The sequence below is a fragment of the Gekko japonicus genome, unplaced genomic scaffold, assembly GCF_001447785.1.
Source record: "Gekko japonicus isolate JY-2015 unplaced genomic scaffold, Gekko_japonicus_V1.1 scaffold370, whole genome shotgun sequence".
NCBI classification, from domain to species: Eukaryota; Metazoa; Chordata; class Lepidosauria; order Squamata; family Gekkonidae; genus Gekko; species Gekko japonicus.
The window spans coordinates 513,346-532,193 of NW_015174285.1; the positions used below are offsets into that span (position 1 = coordinate 513,346).

Below are 18,848 nucleotides of genomic sequence, written 5' to 3' on the forward strand. Positions count from 1 at the left end.
CCCCGGCACAGTCTCCCTGCCCCCCTCCCCCCGCCCCTGCTGTACCAGTTCGTCATGTCCAGGAAGAAGGCGCAGCCGGCGGGGCTAAGCTGGAAGCCAAGAAGCCGCTGGAACTCGCCAATGAGCACGTCCTTGTCCGTGGTGCCCAAGCAGCTGAACTTCTGCATCAGCTCGGCGTCCAAGTCCACGTCCATCCCCTCCATGGCGCCGGGGCCCCCTTCGCCCGCGCCAGCCCGGCCACTTGCACTAGGCCCCGGGCCGCCCGTAAGCCACCACTGCCGCCTCCTCAGCGCTGCATGGGGGGAGGGGGAGCGAGCCAGTAGTACGCAGGGCACGCCGACGTCGCCATCGTCATCACGCTTCGTGACCTCACAGACGTGATGATGTCATAGCAGAGGAAACCAAAATACAAACATCTCAATGCGGTAATGGGAGGCGGGAGTAGTTTTCATATACAAATAAGAGGTTCCTAGGTTGGATGAGCGAGACTTTTTTTGTTTTGAATTTGACTTATTAGGCTTGCACAGCCTGATCGTCTACATGTTTACTTCGGAAACAAGTCCTACTGATTTAAATGAGCCTGCCTTCAGTCTTAATGTACTAGAAGCGAGATTTCCAACATTATAGAATTCAGCAAGTTTACGTGCTCAAAAGGAAAATAAAATGAAGGTCGGGCAGTTGAAAGTGTCGTAGCCCCTCTCCCATTCATATTTTACTTGAAAATAGTCCTACTGAATTCAGTGGGTGTTCTTCTTATTAAACCAAATGTCCATATGATAACAGCCATGGTCTTTAAAACTTCGAACAGTCCGAAAAGTTTTAACAGAAGCTGATTGATTTGGCTTATCGGAATGGTCTAGTTTTACCAGAAAAGTCAGTGTTACACAGATCTGCAGAAGCAAATTAACCCCACATGAGCAGTGTGTATGGGATTTGCCCTGACTTGAATAGCCCAGTCTAGCTCCATCTTATCACATCTTGAAAACTAAGCAGAGTCAGCCTTTGTTATTATTTGGATGGGAGACCACCAAGGAATGCTGGGTCTGCTACGCAAAAGCAAGCAATGGCAAACGTTTGAACGTTTCATGCATTGAAAACCCTATTGAGTCTCCATAACTCAGCTGCAACTTGATGGCAAATATACGTGTATATATAGTTCAGTGTATTGTATATTAATAGCTGTATTTACTTAAGCAAAGTTAATACACAGATCAAGATGGGTAGCTGTATTAGCCTGTCTGTAACAGTAGAAAAAAACAAGAGTTCAGTAGTACCTCAAAGATTGACAAACTTTGTGATAGGTCTGAACTTTCATGAGTCACAACTCACTTCTATGGATACAGCTATAACGTGACTTCATCTGTCCTTATATCTTGAAGAGCGGAGTGATTTCAGATGCTGAATGACAAAAGCAGAAAAATAGCAATAGCAAGTGAATGACAATAGCTGGCATGATTGGATTAGGTTTGATATGCAGAGGGGTAGTGGGCACGGAGAAATCAGCATTGGTAATGTGACAGGAAACCTAGGGCTCAATTCAGTCCAACAGAATGCAGTCTTGAGCTTCATTATCAGTTGCAAGTCAGCAGTTTCTAATTTCCCTTTGAAATTCCTTTGTAAGAGAACTGCTAGGTCAGCAACTGAATGTCCTAGAAGGTTAAATTGTTCCCCCACCGGTTTTTGAATGTTGTAGTTTCTAATGTCAAACTTATGTCCATTTATTCTTTGTCGTACGAACTGGCCTGTTTGTCCAAAGTAGAAAGTAGAAGGGCATTGCAGGCACATGATGGCATAAATCACATTAGAGGATGAGCAAGGATATGGGCTGATGAAATCACATTAGAGGATGAGCAAGGATATAGGCCGATGTTGCTGGGTCCACTGACATTGTTGCTAGGATCCTTATGAGCTGGGTCCACTGACGGTGTTGCTAGGATCCTTATGAGAGCAAAGTTGGTAACTTGGTTTGTTGCAGGCCTTGATACCAGAGTCCATGTTACTGTTAAGTAATTTATCATTCTGGGTGAGAAGTTGTTTTAGGTTAGCAGACTGTAAGCAAGAAAAGGCCAGCTCCCCATTCCTGTGTGAGGGAAGTGTCACTATCCAGCATGGTTGTAGTTGGTTAATAATATATTGAACTGGCTTGAGTTGTGAGCTGTAGGTGACCACCAGTGGTGTTCCATTGTAGTTTTCTTTGGACCTGTCTTGTAGCAAGTTGTCCCTGGGTATCATTCTGGTCTTTCCAATCATCTTTCTCACCATACTAGGATTATAGTTGCAAAAATGCCTGTGGTAGATCCTTCAAGTGAATATCTCTGTCTGAGGGGTTGGAGCAGATGTAACTATATAGCATAGGGCTTGGCTATAGACAATAGATTGTTTGCTGTGGTCAGGGTGGTAGCTGGAGGCATATAGATATGTTAGCCGATCTGTCAGTTTCCAATATAATACTTATGTGTCCCTCATGTATCTGTACTGTGGTGTCCAGGAAGTTTATTTCTTGTGTAGAGTCATTCATAGTTTGATGGTGGAGTGGAAGTTGTTGAAAGCCTGGTAAAATCTCTTGAGGGCTTCTTTGCCATGGGTCCCCACAATGAAAATGTCATCACTCATCAATGAATCTCAAGTAAAGGAGAGGTGCCAATGGGGAGGAGTTCAGAAAACGCTGTTCTAGATCCACCATGAAAATGTTGGCATATTGTGGAGCCATGTGGGTGCCCATGGATGTACCATGATTTGAACGTATAAGTTCTCACCAAACCTGAAATAGCTGTGGGTGAGAACAAACATACAGAGTTCAGTGGCAAGATCTGCTGTGGCGTTGTCAGAGATGATGTTTCTAATGGCTTGTAGTCCATCTTTATGGGGGATGTTGGTGTACAGAGACTTAGTATCCATGGTGGTTAGAATGCTGTTTTCTGGGAGATGATTATGGACTGCAGTTTCCTCAGAAAGTCACAGACGTAGCTGGGGCATTAATAACGTATGGTCTCAGGGTGGAGTCCACATATCCTGATACTCATACAATGACGGTGCTTATGCTTGAGACAATGGGACGTCCAGGGTTGCCAAGTTTATGTGTTTTTGGAAGGAGGTAGAAAGTACCCAGTCAAGGTTCTCAGGGTTTATCCATATAAATTTGTTCCTGTATGTGTGTCGGTAATTTCTTCATGATTTTGTTGAGTTCTCACTGGTATTCATGTGTGGAGTCTGAGGACAGCGGCCTGTAGAAACCAGTGTTTGAGAGCTGTCAAGTAATTGTAGACATTTTCATTTTTAATATAAGAAATGACCATGATCCGAGATAAACAAAATCTATGTAATTGCCCCTGGCATAATTCTACTCGTTGAAATTAAAGCAAATTAAGACATCTGGTCCACATATGTAAATTGTTTCACAACTAATAACAAAAACTAGTCATATGGCTAATAATTAAGTGATTCATAGTGCAGTCCTATGGACACTTTCTTGATAGTAGGCCTCATTGAACAGACCTGCATAGAACTCTGAGTAGATCTGTTTAGGATTTTCTCTCATAGTGCAATCCTAAACAAGGTAACACTTCAATGGACTTAGAAGGGTGTAACTCAGTATAGGATTCACTGCTATTTCAATTCAACTTTTAAATGTGGAAAACACAGGTGCATTGTTTATAATTATGAACATGTAATACATTACTTTCTAAATAGTACTGTATAAAATGTATGAATGATCTAGGATTGCCAGGTCTCTCAGACCTGCCGGCAGGGGATGGGTGGTGAACTTAGCGGGAGTAGCGAGGAACACAGAAAATATATGGGCTGTGCCTACATGTTTCGGAAGTGGTGTAGGCACATCGGGAGCAATGCCCTGGTTTTTGAGCAAAACTCTATGGTAGATTTAACTTCTACCATAGAGTTTTGTCCAGATACGAGAGCGTCACCCCCAACATCACTGACGTGCCTACAGGTGTTAAATAACATAAAGCTGGGTATTATATTAAAGAACATCGAGGAGAGGATTGCCCCTTTACGGACCCCACATAGTAAGGGGTACCCTCTCTCAGCGCCATCAGAACATCGAGGAGAGGATTGCCCCTTTAGGGACCCCACATAGTAAGGGGTATCTGAGCGATACCCTCTCTCAGCGCCACCCTCTATCCCCGACCTTGGAGAAATGAGATAAGACACTTCAAGACTACCCCACGGATTCCTATTTCAGCAAGGAGGTGGGTCAAAAGATTGTGGTCGACCATGTTGAACACTGCTGTGAGATCTAACAACATCAGCAGTGCCAACCTGCCTCAGTCAGCTGCCTGTGGAGCTTGTCTGTGAGGGTGACCAGAGTCGTCTCCATCCCATGGTCAGGGCAGAAGCCGGACTGAAATGGGTCCAGGGCAGATGTGTCATCTAGGAATCTCTGGAGCTGCTCTGCACCATTCTCTCAGTCATCTTGCCCAGAAATTAAAGATTCGAGACTTGGTGGTAATTGGTAAGAGCCAAAGGATCCAAAGTTGGCTTTTTAAAGAGTTGAATGACCACAGCCTCTTTCAGACCCTCCAGGTAGACCCCCAGATCTAGGGGCACCAGGAGCCTCTGTATCCTCTCACTGCTGGCTTTCACCAACCAAGAGTGATGGGTCCAAAAGGCATGTGGTCAGCCTAAGAGCACCCAGGATGCTGTCAACATCGGCCCGGGAGAACTGGGCAAACCTGTCAAAGACTGAATCCAAAGATGGCCAAGGGGCCTCCAATTCACTTACTGTATCAATATTGTCTGGGAGGTCGCAGTAGAGTGACAAGAGTTCTCAGCAAAAAAAGATCGCAAAAGCCTCACAGCTGATAGCTAAATTCCTAGTATTTTGGGTTCTCTCCATGAGATCTAATTACCCTAAAAACTATAGTTCTGGATGAGAACTAGCAGATGTGATGGAGACTATATAGAATCCCCTCTAAACAGCCTTCACCACCAAATCATAAGATTTCATAAAAGACCTATAAGATGCTCTTGCAGCTTCATCGCAAGTTTGCTGCCAAACTCACTCTAGTCATCTAAGCTCCCATTTCATCCCTCTGAGTTCTGGAGTATACCAGGGGTACTACCTAGGCAGGGAGGGTAGAGGATGTTTGGGGGGGGGGTAATTTCATCAATGGCTTCAGAAAGATGGGAATTCCAGTCCTCTATCAGCTAATCTAATGAATCACCAGGGATCATTGGTGAATCTGCTTGTTGCCTAGACAGGAGGGGGCTGGGACACTTCAGAGCGAAATGATCTGACCATGGCATGCTTCCCTAGCAATTAGCCCCACTGCATAAAGTTAACTTACTTCTGAGTAGATCCACTTAGTATTGATCCCATCATTAAGCAGCTATAGTACACTGTACCGAAGACTTCCATTTTCTCCAGCAATCACATACTGAAGGTAGGTATCTCAGACGCAGATGTGCTGTGCAGCATGACTGGCTGGCTCCAGCAGACTCCATGATGCACCTTTGAAAAAGGCAGATTAGGTGGTTTCCACACAGGGACAGTCTTGTGTGGTTTTCCTGTTGTTAGCAATGCAGGCATTCTTCCATTGGCACTGGCACACCCAGTGGGATTGGAGATAAGGGAAATGGATGTAAACAATGCATAGCTGGAATTCTCCTTGGTAACTGCCAAAAGACAAGGAAGAAACATGATCAGCCCACAGATCTTATGTTGTGCAGGCCTGCTCTAGATCTTAGTTTATTGTGCTCAGTCTGAGAGTCATTAAGAAAAAGAAGAGATTGGATTCACTACCTGAAGGAGTCTCAGAGCGGCTTACCATCTTCTTTCCCTCCCCCTCCCCACAACAGATACTTTCTGTTGAGCAGAGAGAGCTCTTTCGAGAACTGTTATGTACGCGGACTGCCACGAGGGGTCCGCGGTTATAGCAGGAGCTTGGTCCCCTAACACAAAGGGGACCTAGAATCCTAGTCCACCAGGAGTCCACCAATAGCACCCTTGGCAGGAGATTCAAACCCTCCAATGGGGACTGAGGTGTCCCAGGTGGAGTGTATATAGTTGGCCTTGCAGGGCCATTTTATGTGTCATGTTGTGAAGTACAATAAACGTGTCTGAATGCATGTCGTGGTCCGAGTTCTCCATGCGTTGAACCCAGTACTTTTCAGTGGCGACGAGGATGGGATCCCAATGAGCAGGCCAGGCTCACCTTCCAGCGCAGCACCGAGCATCGTTCCAGAAACGCCACCGCGCCCTGCACCGCTCCCGAGCAGCACCGCACCGTGCCCGGCATTGCTGAACACCGCTCCCCCGCTCCATGCTACAGCCATGGCCTCAGCTCAGGGACATCTAGAGGTTTTCGACTCCACTCATCCTGAGCTCTGGGATTTGTGGACGGGCCAACTGACCTGCCATCTCGCCTTCCATGAGATCACCGATGCAGGCAAGAGAAGGGCTATCCTCCTCAGCTCTTGTGGCGTGCACACCATCCGGCTCGCAAAGAGTCTCCTGGCCCCGAAGGAGATCCTCGAGTGTACGTACAAGGAGATCTTAGACACCCTGACCAGGTACCTCACGCCCAAGCCGATGATGCTGGCCAAACGGATGGAATTTCAGGGGCGCATCCAGAAATCCGGCAAGACGGCCGCTGTATTCATGGCCGTGCTGTGCCAGCACACCATGGAGCGCAACTTCTCCAAGGTAGCGGAGAACCTCTTGACCCAGTTCGCCTGGGGAATCAGCGACGTAAAGCTCCGCAGAAAGATGATTGGCACATTCGACATCAAACTCAATGAGGCCCTCCAGCTCGCCATTGCACACGAGGCCTCCCACTGCGACCAACCACCGGCAGCGTCCCATCTTGTGCTCCCTGAATCGGCGCCCGAAACCTCAGACGATGTCCATCTCGTCCACATACCCCACCGCTGGAAGCCAACAGGATCCGCTGGAGCCTCTGGACACCCCGGCAAGCCTGCCAGATGTTTCCCATGTGCCAGCTGTGGAGAGGCGCATGAGCGTAAGCCCAAATTGCCCCCATCCGCATGCATTTCTACACTTTCCCACTTGCTTTGCGGCCAAAGATTGATGCAGAGCTAGACCGTTTGGTGGTGCAAGGGGTCCTTGAAGCTGTCTCCCATGCGCCGTGGGAGACCCCCATCGTAACCCCCGTAAAGCCTAACGGCAATGTCAGCATCTGCGCGGACTATAAATGCACTTTGAACAAGGTCCTTCCCGACCATGCCTACTCTGTCCCGGTTGTGAGTCATGTGTTGGCTTCCTTAGCTGGAGCTATGATGTTTGGAAAGTTGGATCTCGCACAAGTGTACCAACAACTACCCGTAGATGAGGCCACAGCGACGGCCTAGACCATTGTAACGCACCACGGGGCTTTTAAGGTTAGGAGGTTACAGTTTGGCGTCAGTGTGGCCCCAGAGATATTTCAGCAACTAATGGACTCCTTGTTGAAAGGGATTCCTGGGGTGATGCCATTTTTGGATGACGTCCTTATCGCTGTGGCCACCTCGGACGACTTCGCCTCCGGCCTCCGCACCGTCCTTCGCCGTTTTGACTCAGCGGGCCTCAAGGTCAAGAGGGAGAAGTGCCTCCTTGGGGTCCCAGAGGTAGACTTCCTGGGCTTTCAGGTCGACGCGTCTGGCCTCCATCTGGCAACGAACAAGTTTAAGGCCATCGTGGAGGCCCCCAATCCCATGTGCAAGGCAGAACTTCAGGCATTTTTAGGACTCCTGAACTTTTATCACACCTTTCTGCCACACAAGGCTGCGGTTGCAGAGCCTCTTCACCGCCTCCTGGATAAATCAGCGCCCTGGTCGTGGGGCCCGAGGGAGGTGGTGGCGTTTAAAGGGGTCAAGGCACTACTCATCTCCAATGAGGTGTTGGCACACTTCGATGAGTCCCTCCCTGTCATCCTTGCGTGCGACGCCTCCCCCTATGGCGTCGGTGCAGTTCTAGGCCACCTTCTTCCTGACGGCCGGGAGGTTCCCATGGCTTACTACTCTCGGACTTCGACGGCCGCCGAGCACAATTACGTGCAGATAGACTGGGAGGGGTTGGCAATTGTGGCGGTAGACTCAGGGTCAGCGGCTTCCATCATCATTGTGGAAACGCTGAACAGACTTTGTCCTAATGGTGGGCCCCACCTGCGACCTTCGCCTTTGAGCCTAGTGGACCTCCAGAGGAACCCAGTTCCAATAAGGGGTGTGGGGACTTTCCGGGTGAAGTACCGGGGCTTTGAGGGTTTCCTGGACTTGATAGTAGTGGAGGGAAATTTGGTTAGTCTATTGGGGTAGGTGTGGTTTGCACCGTTGGGCATCACAGTAGGCGATGTTAATAAATGTGTGCCACAGGATTTTGCTGATGTTTGTGGGGAGTTCCCCACAGTATTTGATGGGGATCTGGGTTGTTACAAGTTTCTTGCTTTTTGGGCTGGGTGGTGAGGGGGTGGCCCATGGCTTCCACGGGCTCTGAGTTTGCAGCGTTCGCAACCCGCAGGGACAAGCTGTCGGCGCTCAAGAGTTGTCTCCTGTGGGGTGACAGGGTCATAGTTCCACACGCCCTGCGACAACAGGTCCGCCACACTCTCCACGAGGCGCATCCTGGAATTGTGAGGATGAAGGCTATGGCCTGGAGCTACGTTTGGTGGCCGGGAATTGACGCTGAGATCGAGGCCTGGGTGAGGAGATGCCAGACCTGCCAGGCGGTCCGCCCAAACCCGTCTAGCGCACCAACCCAGCCGTGGGAGCCTACACACAAACCTTGGTCCCGGCTACATATTGACTTTGCCGGGCCCTTTCAGGGACTGTTATTCCTAGTAACAGTAGACTCCTACTCCAAATGGTTGAAAATCAGCCCCATGTCCACCACCTCCGCAAAGGCTGTCATACACTTGCTCCACCAGATCTTCTCAACCCATGGGCTGCCGGACACGATTGTATCCGACAACTGGACTGCCTTCACATCTGCGGAGTTCCAGGACTTCCTGCAGCGGAACCTGATCCAGCATGTAAGATCAGCAGCATTGCACCTCATGACCAACGGTCAAGCAGAGAGGATGGTTCGCACAGCAAAGGAAGCCCTCAGCCGGATCACGGATGGGGACTGGGAGTTCCAGCTCGCCTGCTTCCTACTGACTCAGCGGACGACACCCAATCCTGTCACCGGCTGCTGCCCAGCCAAACTGCTGATGGGCCGGCGTCCCATGATCCTGTTGGACCGCCTACATCCCAACCAGGCACCAGACTCACGGCACCTGACAAAACAAAGGGACGCTCTCTGGGGGTTTTTTCCAGGCGACCCCGTGTTCATCCGGGACTTTGGGAGAGGGCCCTCCTGGATTGCAGACCGGGTAGTCCGAGTCACCGGCTTGGTCTCCTATGAGGTCTCTACCGAGGACAGCCAACTCCTAAGAAAACATATTGACCCACTTCAGCGGCGACAGCTCCCGGAGGTGGAAGAACATCCCCAGCTCGAGGACCCAGGACTCCTTGTGCCGCCAGCCAGCACTCGACCCGAACTCCCCAACACAGGTGAGCCCCCACCAGTCGAGTCCCCGGCCACACCGCCAGAACCCAAAGAACCGCTGCTGCCCTCGCCGCAACCAGAAACGGTCAGCCAGCCAGAGGCAGCCATAAGCAACCTCATGCCAGCACCCCGGCGTTCCCTCCGAGAGCGCACCTATCTGAAGGACTATGTAACATAGGTTGGATCGAGACTAAGGGGGGAGGGGTGTTATGTATGCCGACTGCCACGAGGGGTCAGCTGTTATAGCAGGAGCTTGGTCCCCAAACACAAAGGGGACCTAGGATCCTAGTCCACTGGGAGTCCACCAATAGCACCCTTGGCGGGAGATTCAACCCCTGCAATGGGGACAGAGGTGTGCCAGGTGGAGTGTATATAGTTGGCCTTGCAGGACCATTTTGTGTGTCTTGTGAAGTACAATAAACGCGTCTGAATGCCTGTCATGGTCCGAGTTCTCCATGCGTCGAACCCAGTACTTTACATCAGCGTTTAAGACTGTGCTGTTTATCTGGCAACTCATACCTTCAGATTACTACTGTCATACTCTAAGCAGTTCAAAATGCTATCTAGATAATTTCCCATTGAGGTACTGACCCAGATCCCAACCTTCTTCACTTCAGAACTAAGTTGCATGGATCCGTAACCATGGTAAATCATTCAGGTCAGAAGGTGTGAGTGACAAGCATAAGGTTCTCTTTTCATAAATTAAGCCCTGGTTTCTAAGAGATTTGTATGGACCACAGGCATGATTGGTGTGCAGATTGCAGTTTCAGAAGTATTTCTCCCACACACACATGATTATCTGCATAATCCACTCTTGTTCAGCACCCAGGAATTAGTATTGAAGGTCAATGAACCATTAAGCAACTATTGAACTGCAGCTGTCAGGGGAGGGAGAAGTGATCTTTCAACACCTCTACAGTATGTGAAGTTTTGTCATTTTTTTAAAACAAGAAAAGTGTGTGTGTGTGTGCGTGCATGTGAGTGTGTTTGCACCTGGAAGTCACGGCAGCCTCCATGCGTTGAACCCAGTACTTTTCCAGAACTGTGAGAGAACAGCTCTGAAAGAACTTGTAACTGACCCACGGTCACATCAGAAGATGCATGTGGAGGAGTGGGGAATCAAACCTGGTTCTCCAAGATTTGAGTCTGCACTCCTAACCACTACACCAAACTGTTCAATGACAATTGCACTATTTTTTCCTGTACAGAATTAGGATCTTTTCAGACACCAACAATTTCTTGGGTGAACTGTGGAGTCTCCATTAAGCTGGTCACACAAAAAATGTCCCAGCTTGCTGAACAAACTTTCTCCTTCACATAAAAAATGCCCCCGGCACATCAAAGACTAGAATGCCTAGGTCAGGGTGGGCGTGTCAGGATTAGAAGAAGAGGAGGAGGAGGAGAAGAGATTGGATTTATACCCCGCCCTTCACTTGAAGTCTCAGAGCGGCTTACAAACTCCTTTCCCTTCCCCTCCCCACAACAGACACCCTGTGAGGTGGGTGGGGGGGCTGAGAGAGCTCTGACACAAGCTCTTTTTGAAGGACAGCTGTGCCAGAGCTTGTGACTGACCCAAGGTCACATCAGCAGGTGCAAGTGGAGGAGTGGGGAATCAAACCCGGTTCTCCCAGATTAGAGTCCACGCACTTAACCACTACACCAAACTGGCTCTCAGGATTGTTTAGGATTAGGATTGTTCCCTGACATACAAATTTTTTACATATCAAAATGACTTTTTATAAGGACAAATGTGATTGTCTGTGTGATTTTGCTGAACATGTATATAATGGGCAGAAATTCTTTCATGTACACAATTTATTTTATAGTGACATCAGGATAAAAGCAAGGAACCATAAGACTCATGCTATTCTTAAACGTAGACTGGGGGTTGTACTTTCTTTAATAATGTCAATCTAAACACTTTACATGGGAGGGAAGGTGGCACGGTACAACCTGATCTTGTCAGATCTGGGAAGCTAAGCAGGGTTGCTACTTGGATAGTGAACCACCATGGAAGACTCTGCTTCTCATTTGCTTTGAAAGACCCTTCTTGGGGTCACCATAAATCGGTTGTGAGATGACAGCACTCATGACATGGACATACATCTAACACATTTTCCACATGCATTCATTGTAGTGCTGCCATCTCAAGGTTGAGAAATTCCTGGAGATTTTGAGGTGGAGCCTGGGAGGCAGGGATGTGATGCCAGATTCCACCCTGCAAAGTGGCCATTTTCATCAGGGGAATTAATCTCTATAGGCTGGAGATCAGTTGTAATTTTGGAAGAACTTCAGCCCCCACCTGGAGGCTGGCAGTCCTAATTCAGTGTCAGCTTTCTATAGCTGCCCATTGGGCTTTGTTTGGGATCTTTCAGATCATGCCAATAGTGTGGCCAAAGCATACTGCTAAACACTTCATTATACCCAATGAAACCTCTGGGACATGTGTCAAAGCAAATGTGTCAGTATGTAAAGAACAATGTGATGATGGAATTTAGAAGATCATATTACTGTCTGAAGAGTATGATAACAGATATTACTTGTAATTTCGTGTAATCACGACAACAAAAACGAATAAACATACCATCATGTTGTCGAAGGCTTTCACAGCCGGAATTCATTAGTTGCTGTAGATTTTCCGGGTTGTGTGGCCGTGGTCTTGGCATTGTAGAACCTGACATTTCGCCAGTAGCTGTGACTGGCATCCTCAGAGGTATAACACAGAAAGATGGAGTACTCTCTGTGTCAAGGTGAGAAGAAAAATGGTAGGCAGGTAATTTATATCTACTCAGGAAGGTGGGGTAGGGCTGAGTCATTATTTTGTAGGAGTTCCCCAGGCTATGAACAAGCGAATGGCGGAGCTTTCCTGAGGAGGTTTCCTGTCAGATGTAGAGCCTTTTGTGTTTTTCAGGACAGGAAACCATGTCCTATTTATTTTTAAACTCTCTTCTTTCCTGTTGAAATTGTGTTTATGATTATGAATTTCAGTGGCTTCCCTGTGTAATCTGACATGGTAATTGGAAGTGTTATCCAGCTTTTCAGTGTCTTGGAACAAAATGTTTTGGAACAGATGCTACGATCAGCAAAAGACAGAAGAGACCCCCTCACGTCTGCAGGAGTATACCGTATACCATGCAGTTGTGGACAAGTTTACATCGGGACCACACAGCGTAGCATTCAGACAAGAATAAAAGAACACGAAAGACACTGCAGACTTGGCCAACCTGAAAAAATCAGCAGTGGCTAAACTTAGCCTAACTCAAACAGGACACAGTATTTTGTTCCAAGACACTGAAAGGCTGGACAACACTTCCAATTACACAGGGAAGCCATTGAAATTCATAAACATAAACACAATTTCAACAGGAAAGGCTTTTTCAATATGACAGAACATTCTACTGCTTGGAGAAAGCATACGTACAGAAGCCTTAGACCAGCATGTTACATGTCCAAAATATACTGTGTCTTGTCATCTAAGCATAATTACAACACTAGTTGATTCTGAGGACCAAAATGTATATTTTTAGCTCATGTTTAAATTATTTACTTTGTTTATACATTATTTACTTTGTTTATCCATTAGCATGTCACAGCCTGAAGATAATGACTCAGCCCTACCCCACCTTCCTGAGTAGATATAAATTACCTGCCTACCATTTTTCTTCTCACCTTGACACAGAGAGTACTCCATCTTTCTGTGTTATACTTCTGAGAATGCCAGTCACAGCTGCTGGCGAAATGTCAGGTTCTACAATGCCAAGACCACGGCCACACAACCCGGAAAATCTACAGCAACTAATACCATCATGGTCTAAACATGCTTACAGATAACTGCACCATCGAATTCAATGAGACTCACTCCCTAGTAAATCTGCAGTCCTATGCACACTTACCTGGGACTAAGATCCATTGGGATTTGCTCTTGAGCAAACACACACAGCTCGAGTAGCCAGTGTATTTAGGACTGCATCTTTACCTTGTCATTAGGAGCACACTTCAGTGTGATTACGACTGAATTTTAACGAGGCTTGTATATGGTAGTGATTGGCTGAGCAGTAAACAGGCGGGTGGTGACGGGACGCTGCAGTATGAAAATAAAAAGCATTCATGTTGTAGCGTGGGAGAAAATAAGTATGACATCTGGAAAGATGTCGCATCTGGAAAGATGATGTGGACGGGTGTGAAAAGCAGTAGGGAGCGTGTGGGAGAAAGATAACTTGATTTTGAAAATTATGCGAAGGTCACTCAAGGTAGGAATTGAAAATGTACAGATGGAGATCCCAGTTATGAAACTGTCGGGGTTCTCATATTTCTAGTAATTCTCCAGCTTCCCTTCAGCTAGAAAAGGCGATTTCGTGAACGCAAATTCTTTCCCCACACAGACAACCGTGACCTGTCATAGCAACCGCCGGCGAGACCTAGGAAGACTGCAAACCCCAGAGTACAACGCGGTAAAGGGGATTTGGTACATAGGCTATCCCGCGGTCTCACAGACGTAGATTCCGCCTAAAAGGAAGCCCCAAGCGGCTCCCCGACGTTATGAGCACTTCCGGTCTGAAAAATAAGCGCCGTTTTCTCACTTCGAACTTACTTCTAAGGGGTTTTCACCATAGACGCGTAAGTGGCTAGTACTACACTACGCTGTAACACCTACAGAGCATTATAGCTTATGAAGGTGTTTAGTTTTCTTCCAGACGCTCACGCTGTGTATCTTGCTGATCTTTTTTACCATCTTCTAGGCGTCGCACAGTGGTGTACGCCATTTCCGGGTGGAGTGCGTGCGGCGGCGGCGGCAACATCGTTCAGACCAATATGCCCAAGTAAGTAAGCCGTAGTGTTGCTATGAAGGGGGCTCGATTCCCGCTCAGAATTTTGATTTAGGGGTGAGCAGGGGAATATTCGTATGTTAATCCAAAGGAAGAATTACTAATGTTGGCGCCTCGGCCATTTCTTTGAGTTATCTTTGCGGTGTTTCTGTTCTTACACTTTTCGTACTTATTAAAGGGCACTAAAACACACACACACAAAAACACAAGAGTCGCGTCTTTTTATTGCCCGCAGAAGTTAAGCGCTATAGGCTGCTTTGCTTTCTCTTCCAAGTGTAACAGTAGACTTATTGCTGGTATCAATGCTCCCTCTAAGCTGTGGAGTCTTGTGAACAAAAAGTCTACTTTGTGAGCTACTGGCATTAAAATTGTGAGTGAGCGATCTGGCTACTGCATAAATTAGTTTGCTCTGGAGCCATCCTTCCTGAGCTAAGACAAAAATGTGTGAGCTGGAGGCTAAAAAACTGTGAGATAGTTCACACTAACTCAGCTTAGAGAGAACACTGGTAGGTATGCATAAGGATCCTCAAGTCACTAGCCCAGTCTCGTCAGATCTTGGAAGCTAAGTAGGTTCAGCCCTGGTTAGTAAATTGCGTGGGAGACCACCAAGGAATACCAGAGTCTCTATGCAGAGCTAGGCAATGGCAGACCATCTCTGAATGATCTTTTGCCTTGAAACCCTATGGGATAGCCATAAGTTGGCTGCAATTTGATGGCCAAAAAAACAAACAACCCACCTCCAAAATATCCTGTAAGTGACAGCCTTGCTCGCGTCTTGCAAACTGAGATCCATGGCTTCCTTGATTGAGTCAATCCGTCTCATGTTTGGTCTTCCTCTTTTACTGCTGCCTTCAGTTTTTTCTAGTATTATTGTTTTTGCAGTGACTCTTGGCTTCTCATACTGTGACCAAAGCACAATAGTCTTCAGTTTAGTCATTTTAGTTTCAAGGAAGGCTTGATTTGATCGAGAACCACTTATTTGTCTTTTTGGCAGTTCACAGTATCTTGTAAAGCTCTCCTCCAACATCACATTTCAAATGAGTCAATTTTTCTCAAAACAAATTGTATAGAGGTTTTAAGGGTACCATCCTACATGTGCCCATTGCAAATTCTGTGCATTGCCTCAAGTATTGACCAACATCTCTCATAGCATTATTGTAATTACTGGGTTTGCTTTCTTGTCTTTGCAAAAGCTACTATAAGGCTTGATTTTTCCAACTTGTAAAAGGCAGGAAAACCTTTGAACACCAGTGCTTGGAAGCAGTAGCATGGGTGGGCTTTGGTCTCTGTGCCCTGTTTGTTTTACCCCTGCCCCCCAGGGCAACTGATTGACCACTGTGTGAAACAGTATACTGGACTACATGGACCACTGGGTTGATCCAGCAGCCTATACTTATGTTATTCAGATAGGATTCTTATTAGTATCAGGGAGTGGCTATAGCATCAGTTCCCATCTTTGCCTATAGGTATGGTGTGAGAAAAATATGTTTGAAGGAGCAAGCCAAAAAGAGTTAGTCCTTCTTGCAAGTGAAAGTTGTTGTTTCTTTGAAGAAAATACCTGTGAAATATTTCTCTTCTTATTCTAAAAGCAGTTGGATCAAATCTTGAATCTGACAGAAAGGCATATTAATATTTTTACAACTCTCATATGCTAAGAATAAACCATCATTACTCAGTTAACAATCCACATTTGTCTTCTTCCAGGTTTTATTGTGATTACTGTGATACTTACCTCACCCATGACTCTGTAAGTAGCAAGTTTCACAGAAGTTACACAACAAGAGTTACAACTGTTCTTTCCTTTTAAGTATTAGGTCTGAGGACTTTTTCTAGTATGAATCTATCCGGCAAACTGACAAATGACACTGTTTCTTTAGACGTCTTCTTGATTGGTGGGGATAAAAAAATCACCCCAGTGGTGAAATCAGTAGATCTCTGAAGATGTTTTATGCTCTGTTTATGGACAGAAAGCTTTAAGTGGCTGTACTTTGGAGAAATTATTTACTAATGTGTAAGGAATTGTGCCCTAAAAGAAAAAGGTTATTGAGCCACTTCTCTGCATTCTGCAGAAAACAGTAACAGCAACAATAACAATAGAAAAGAGTAAGAGTCCAGTAGCTCCTTAAAGACTAACAAAATTTGTGGTGGGGTATGAGCTTTCGTGACTCACTGCTCATTTCTTCTGATGAAGTGAGCAGTTGATTTAAGATAATATGTTCACAAATGTTCACAGTACACAGTACACACAGTACAATGCGGAGTAGTAAGAGAGCCAGTTTTGTGTAGTGGTGAAGTGCGCGGACTCTAATCTGGGAGAGCCAGGTTTAGTTAGCAGTAAACAGATTCCATCTCGGCCTCTCATGACGTATAAGTATTTCAGCTCCCAACCTCCAGCCAGGAGATTTCCGCACTGCTTTCCTACACCTAGGAAACTTAATATGAATGCTGTGGTAACAGATTCTTATACCTCAGCACCAAACTACTGTTCTATAATGTAATTTATTGTGATTCATTATTGTTTGGAAGGGATCACACTCTCTCTCATTGGATCTTTTACTCTTTTTGACTGGCTTTTATTTTCATTGTGTTCTGTATAGTAATGTGACATGTTTTGCTTGACCTAGTAGGATATTGGTGTTAAAATCCTATGAAATGCAAAAGGTGTGATGTTTCTATGTAAATTTCAAAGTACAAGACAACCACAGTGACCATTCACAACAGCCATAATGGTGTGTGATAAACTTCTGGCTAAATCAATTATCTCTACTGTTGAATCCTCATTTAGCAATTATCTAGTAAATCTGTTAGACTTTGTGATGTTACAGAACAACTTTTTGTTCATACAGAAGTCAGCAATTGTAACATCCACTGCAATGCATTCTCCTATGAAGCTGTGATCCAGTGTAATTAACTAATAAGTGTTTTATTTAATGATAAAATAAATCAAAACAAAAATCATGGTTCCAGGAAATTACAAATTATTTTCTGTGAGTCTGAGTTGTCCTGTGACAAAACTGTAATTTGCTTGGTGGCAAAGTACCTTGAACCAGCCGTGGTCCCAGAATCCCCAGCATAGCCTTTTTGGTGGTCAAAAGGGGCACCTTTCCCCTCTTTTGCTAACAGAAATGATAGTAGGATCCAACCCATTTTGTAAAGAAACTTGTAAAAACTCTCAGGATTCCGAATTTATCACTGATCATGAAGCTCATTAATTGGAGATTATGATAAAAAATTGGGAACTAACTGTACATTGCAGTTCACAAAATCTTCCCAATGGAGCAAAGTACAGAGATATTCCTGCAAGTCTGAAGATTTCTCTAGATTTTCAGAAAAAACTTAAACTTAACAAAATTGGGGAGGAATAAACATAAAGACAAGGTAGTGTGGTATAGTGGTTTGAGTGTTGCACTAGGATCTGGGAGTTTCAAATCCCCACTCTGCCATGGAAGCTTGCTGGGTGACATTGGGACAGTTGCATACACTCAGCATAACCTACCTCACAGGGTTGTAGTGAGAATAAAATGGAGGAGAGAAGAAAAATGTAAGCTACTTTGGGGACAAAGGTGGGGAATAAATGAAGGAAATAAATAGTTCGGGCTGAGCTCTTGCAAGGCTACCTAATGGGATCTTCGCAGCCATTTTGGATTGCCTAGGTAAGCAGACTACACCTCTTGCCTAGGCGATCCAAAATGGATGCTGAGATCATGTGAGATAACCTCTCAAGATTTTGGTGGTCTCTTACTGTACTCTGAAAAAGACATAAGTATGGTGTGGGGAAGAGAACTGGGCAAGCATGAAGTGTACTTGCCTTCTGTGAATACAAAAGTGCATTCTTCATTCAATTCAGTGGCATTTTTCAGATTTTATATGCTCTTGAGATGAAGTTGGCCTTCTAGGTATGGTTTGTGCATGGAGAACAATGGTTCTTTGTCTTGCAGCCATCTGTGAGAAAAACCCATTGTAGCGGCAGGAAACACAAAGAAAATGTAAAAGACTACTATCAAAAATGGATGGAAGAGCAAGCACAAAGCCTGATTGATAAAACAAGTAAGTCATATTAATGTAAAGAGTTTAATCTAGAATCAATATCAGCCTTCATTCTTTTGTACTAAAGTACATGATAACTTCAGGTCTGGTACCTTAGAAAATTAGTTCAGCCATTTCTTCCATAGCACCTCTGCGGTTATGCTTCTGTCAGCTTCCCAAATGGGAATGCTGTGGAACTGCTAGACATTCTGATGATAGTAAATGCTGGTATCTGTTGGAATGCCCTGTTGAAAAACAGTAGTGGTGTCCTACACTACCATGAAAATATTTCTGACAAAAGAAGGGGGATTCTAAACTGTATTCAGTTGTTTTGCCAGCTTCCCAAAAGGGAATGCTGTGGAACTGCTAGACGTACTGATGACAGTAAATGCTGGTATTTGTTGGAATGCCCTGTTGAAAAACAGTAGTGGTGTCCTACACTACCATGAAAATATTTCTGACAAAAGAAGGGGGATTCTAAACTGTATTCAGTT

At 45.8% G+C, this 18,848-nt stretch overlaps 2 protein-coding genes across 3 annotated transcripts in view; one reads left to right on the forward strand and one right to left on the reverse strand.

Moving 5' to 3' along the window:
- The window catches only part of LOC107121109 (chromosome unknown open reading frame, human C6orf106), a 72,364-nt gene extending 72,063 nt beyond the window's left edge, over positions 1–301 (reverse strand). For both annotated transcript variants that reach the window (XR_001482850.1, XM_015423968.1), the window contains exon 1: positions 46–301. Coding sequence is in view for 1 of the 2 variants with exons in the window: in XM_015423968.1 (XP_015279454.1) it covers positions 46–203 (158 nt within the window). In the remaining variant the exon portion in view is untranslated. The remainder of the gene's footprint in view (positions 1–45) is intronic.
- A 13,696-nt stretch (positions 302–13,997) lies between these two features.
- The window catches only part of SNRPC (small nuclear ribonucleoprotein polypeptide C), an 11,446-nt gene continuing 6,595 nt past the window's right edge, over positions 13,998–18,848 (forward strand). The window contains exons 1-4 of the mRNA XM_015423967.1: positions 13,998–14,119; positions 14,242–14,322; positions 16,033–16,075; positions 18,267–18,375. Coding sequence (XP_015279453.1) covers positions 14,315–14,322; positions 16,033–16,075; positions 18,267–18,375 — 160 coding nt within the window. The 5' untranslated portion in view covers positions 13,998–14,119; positions 14,242–14,314. The remainder of the gene's footprint in view (positions 14,120–14,241; positions 14,323–16,032; positions 16,076–18,266; positions 18,376–18,848) is intronic.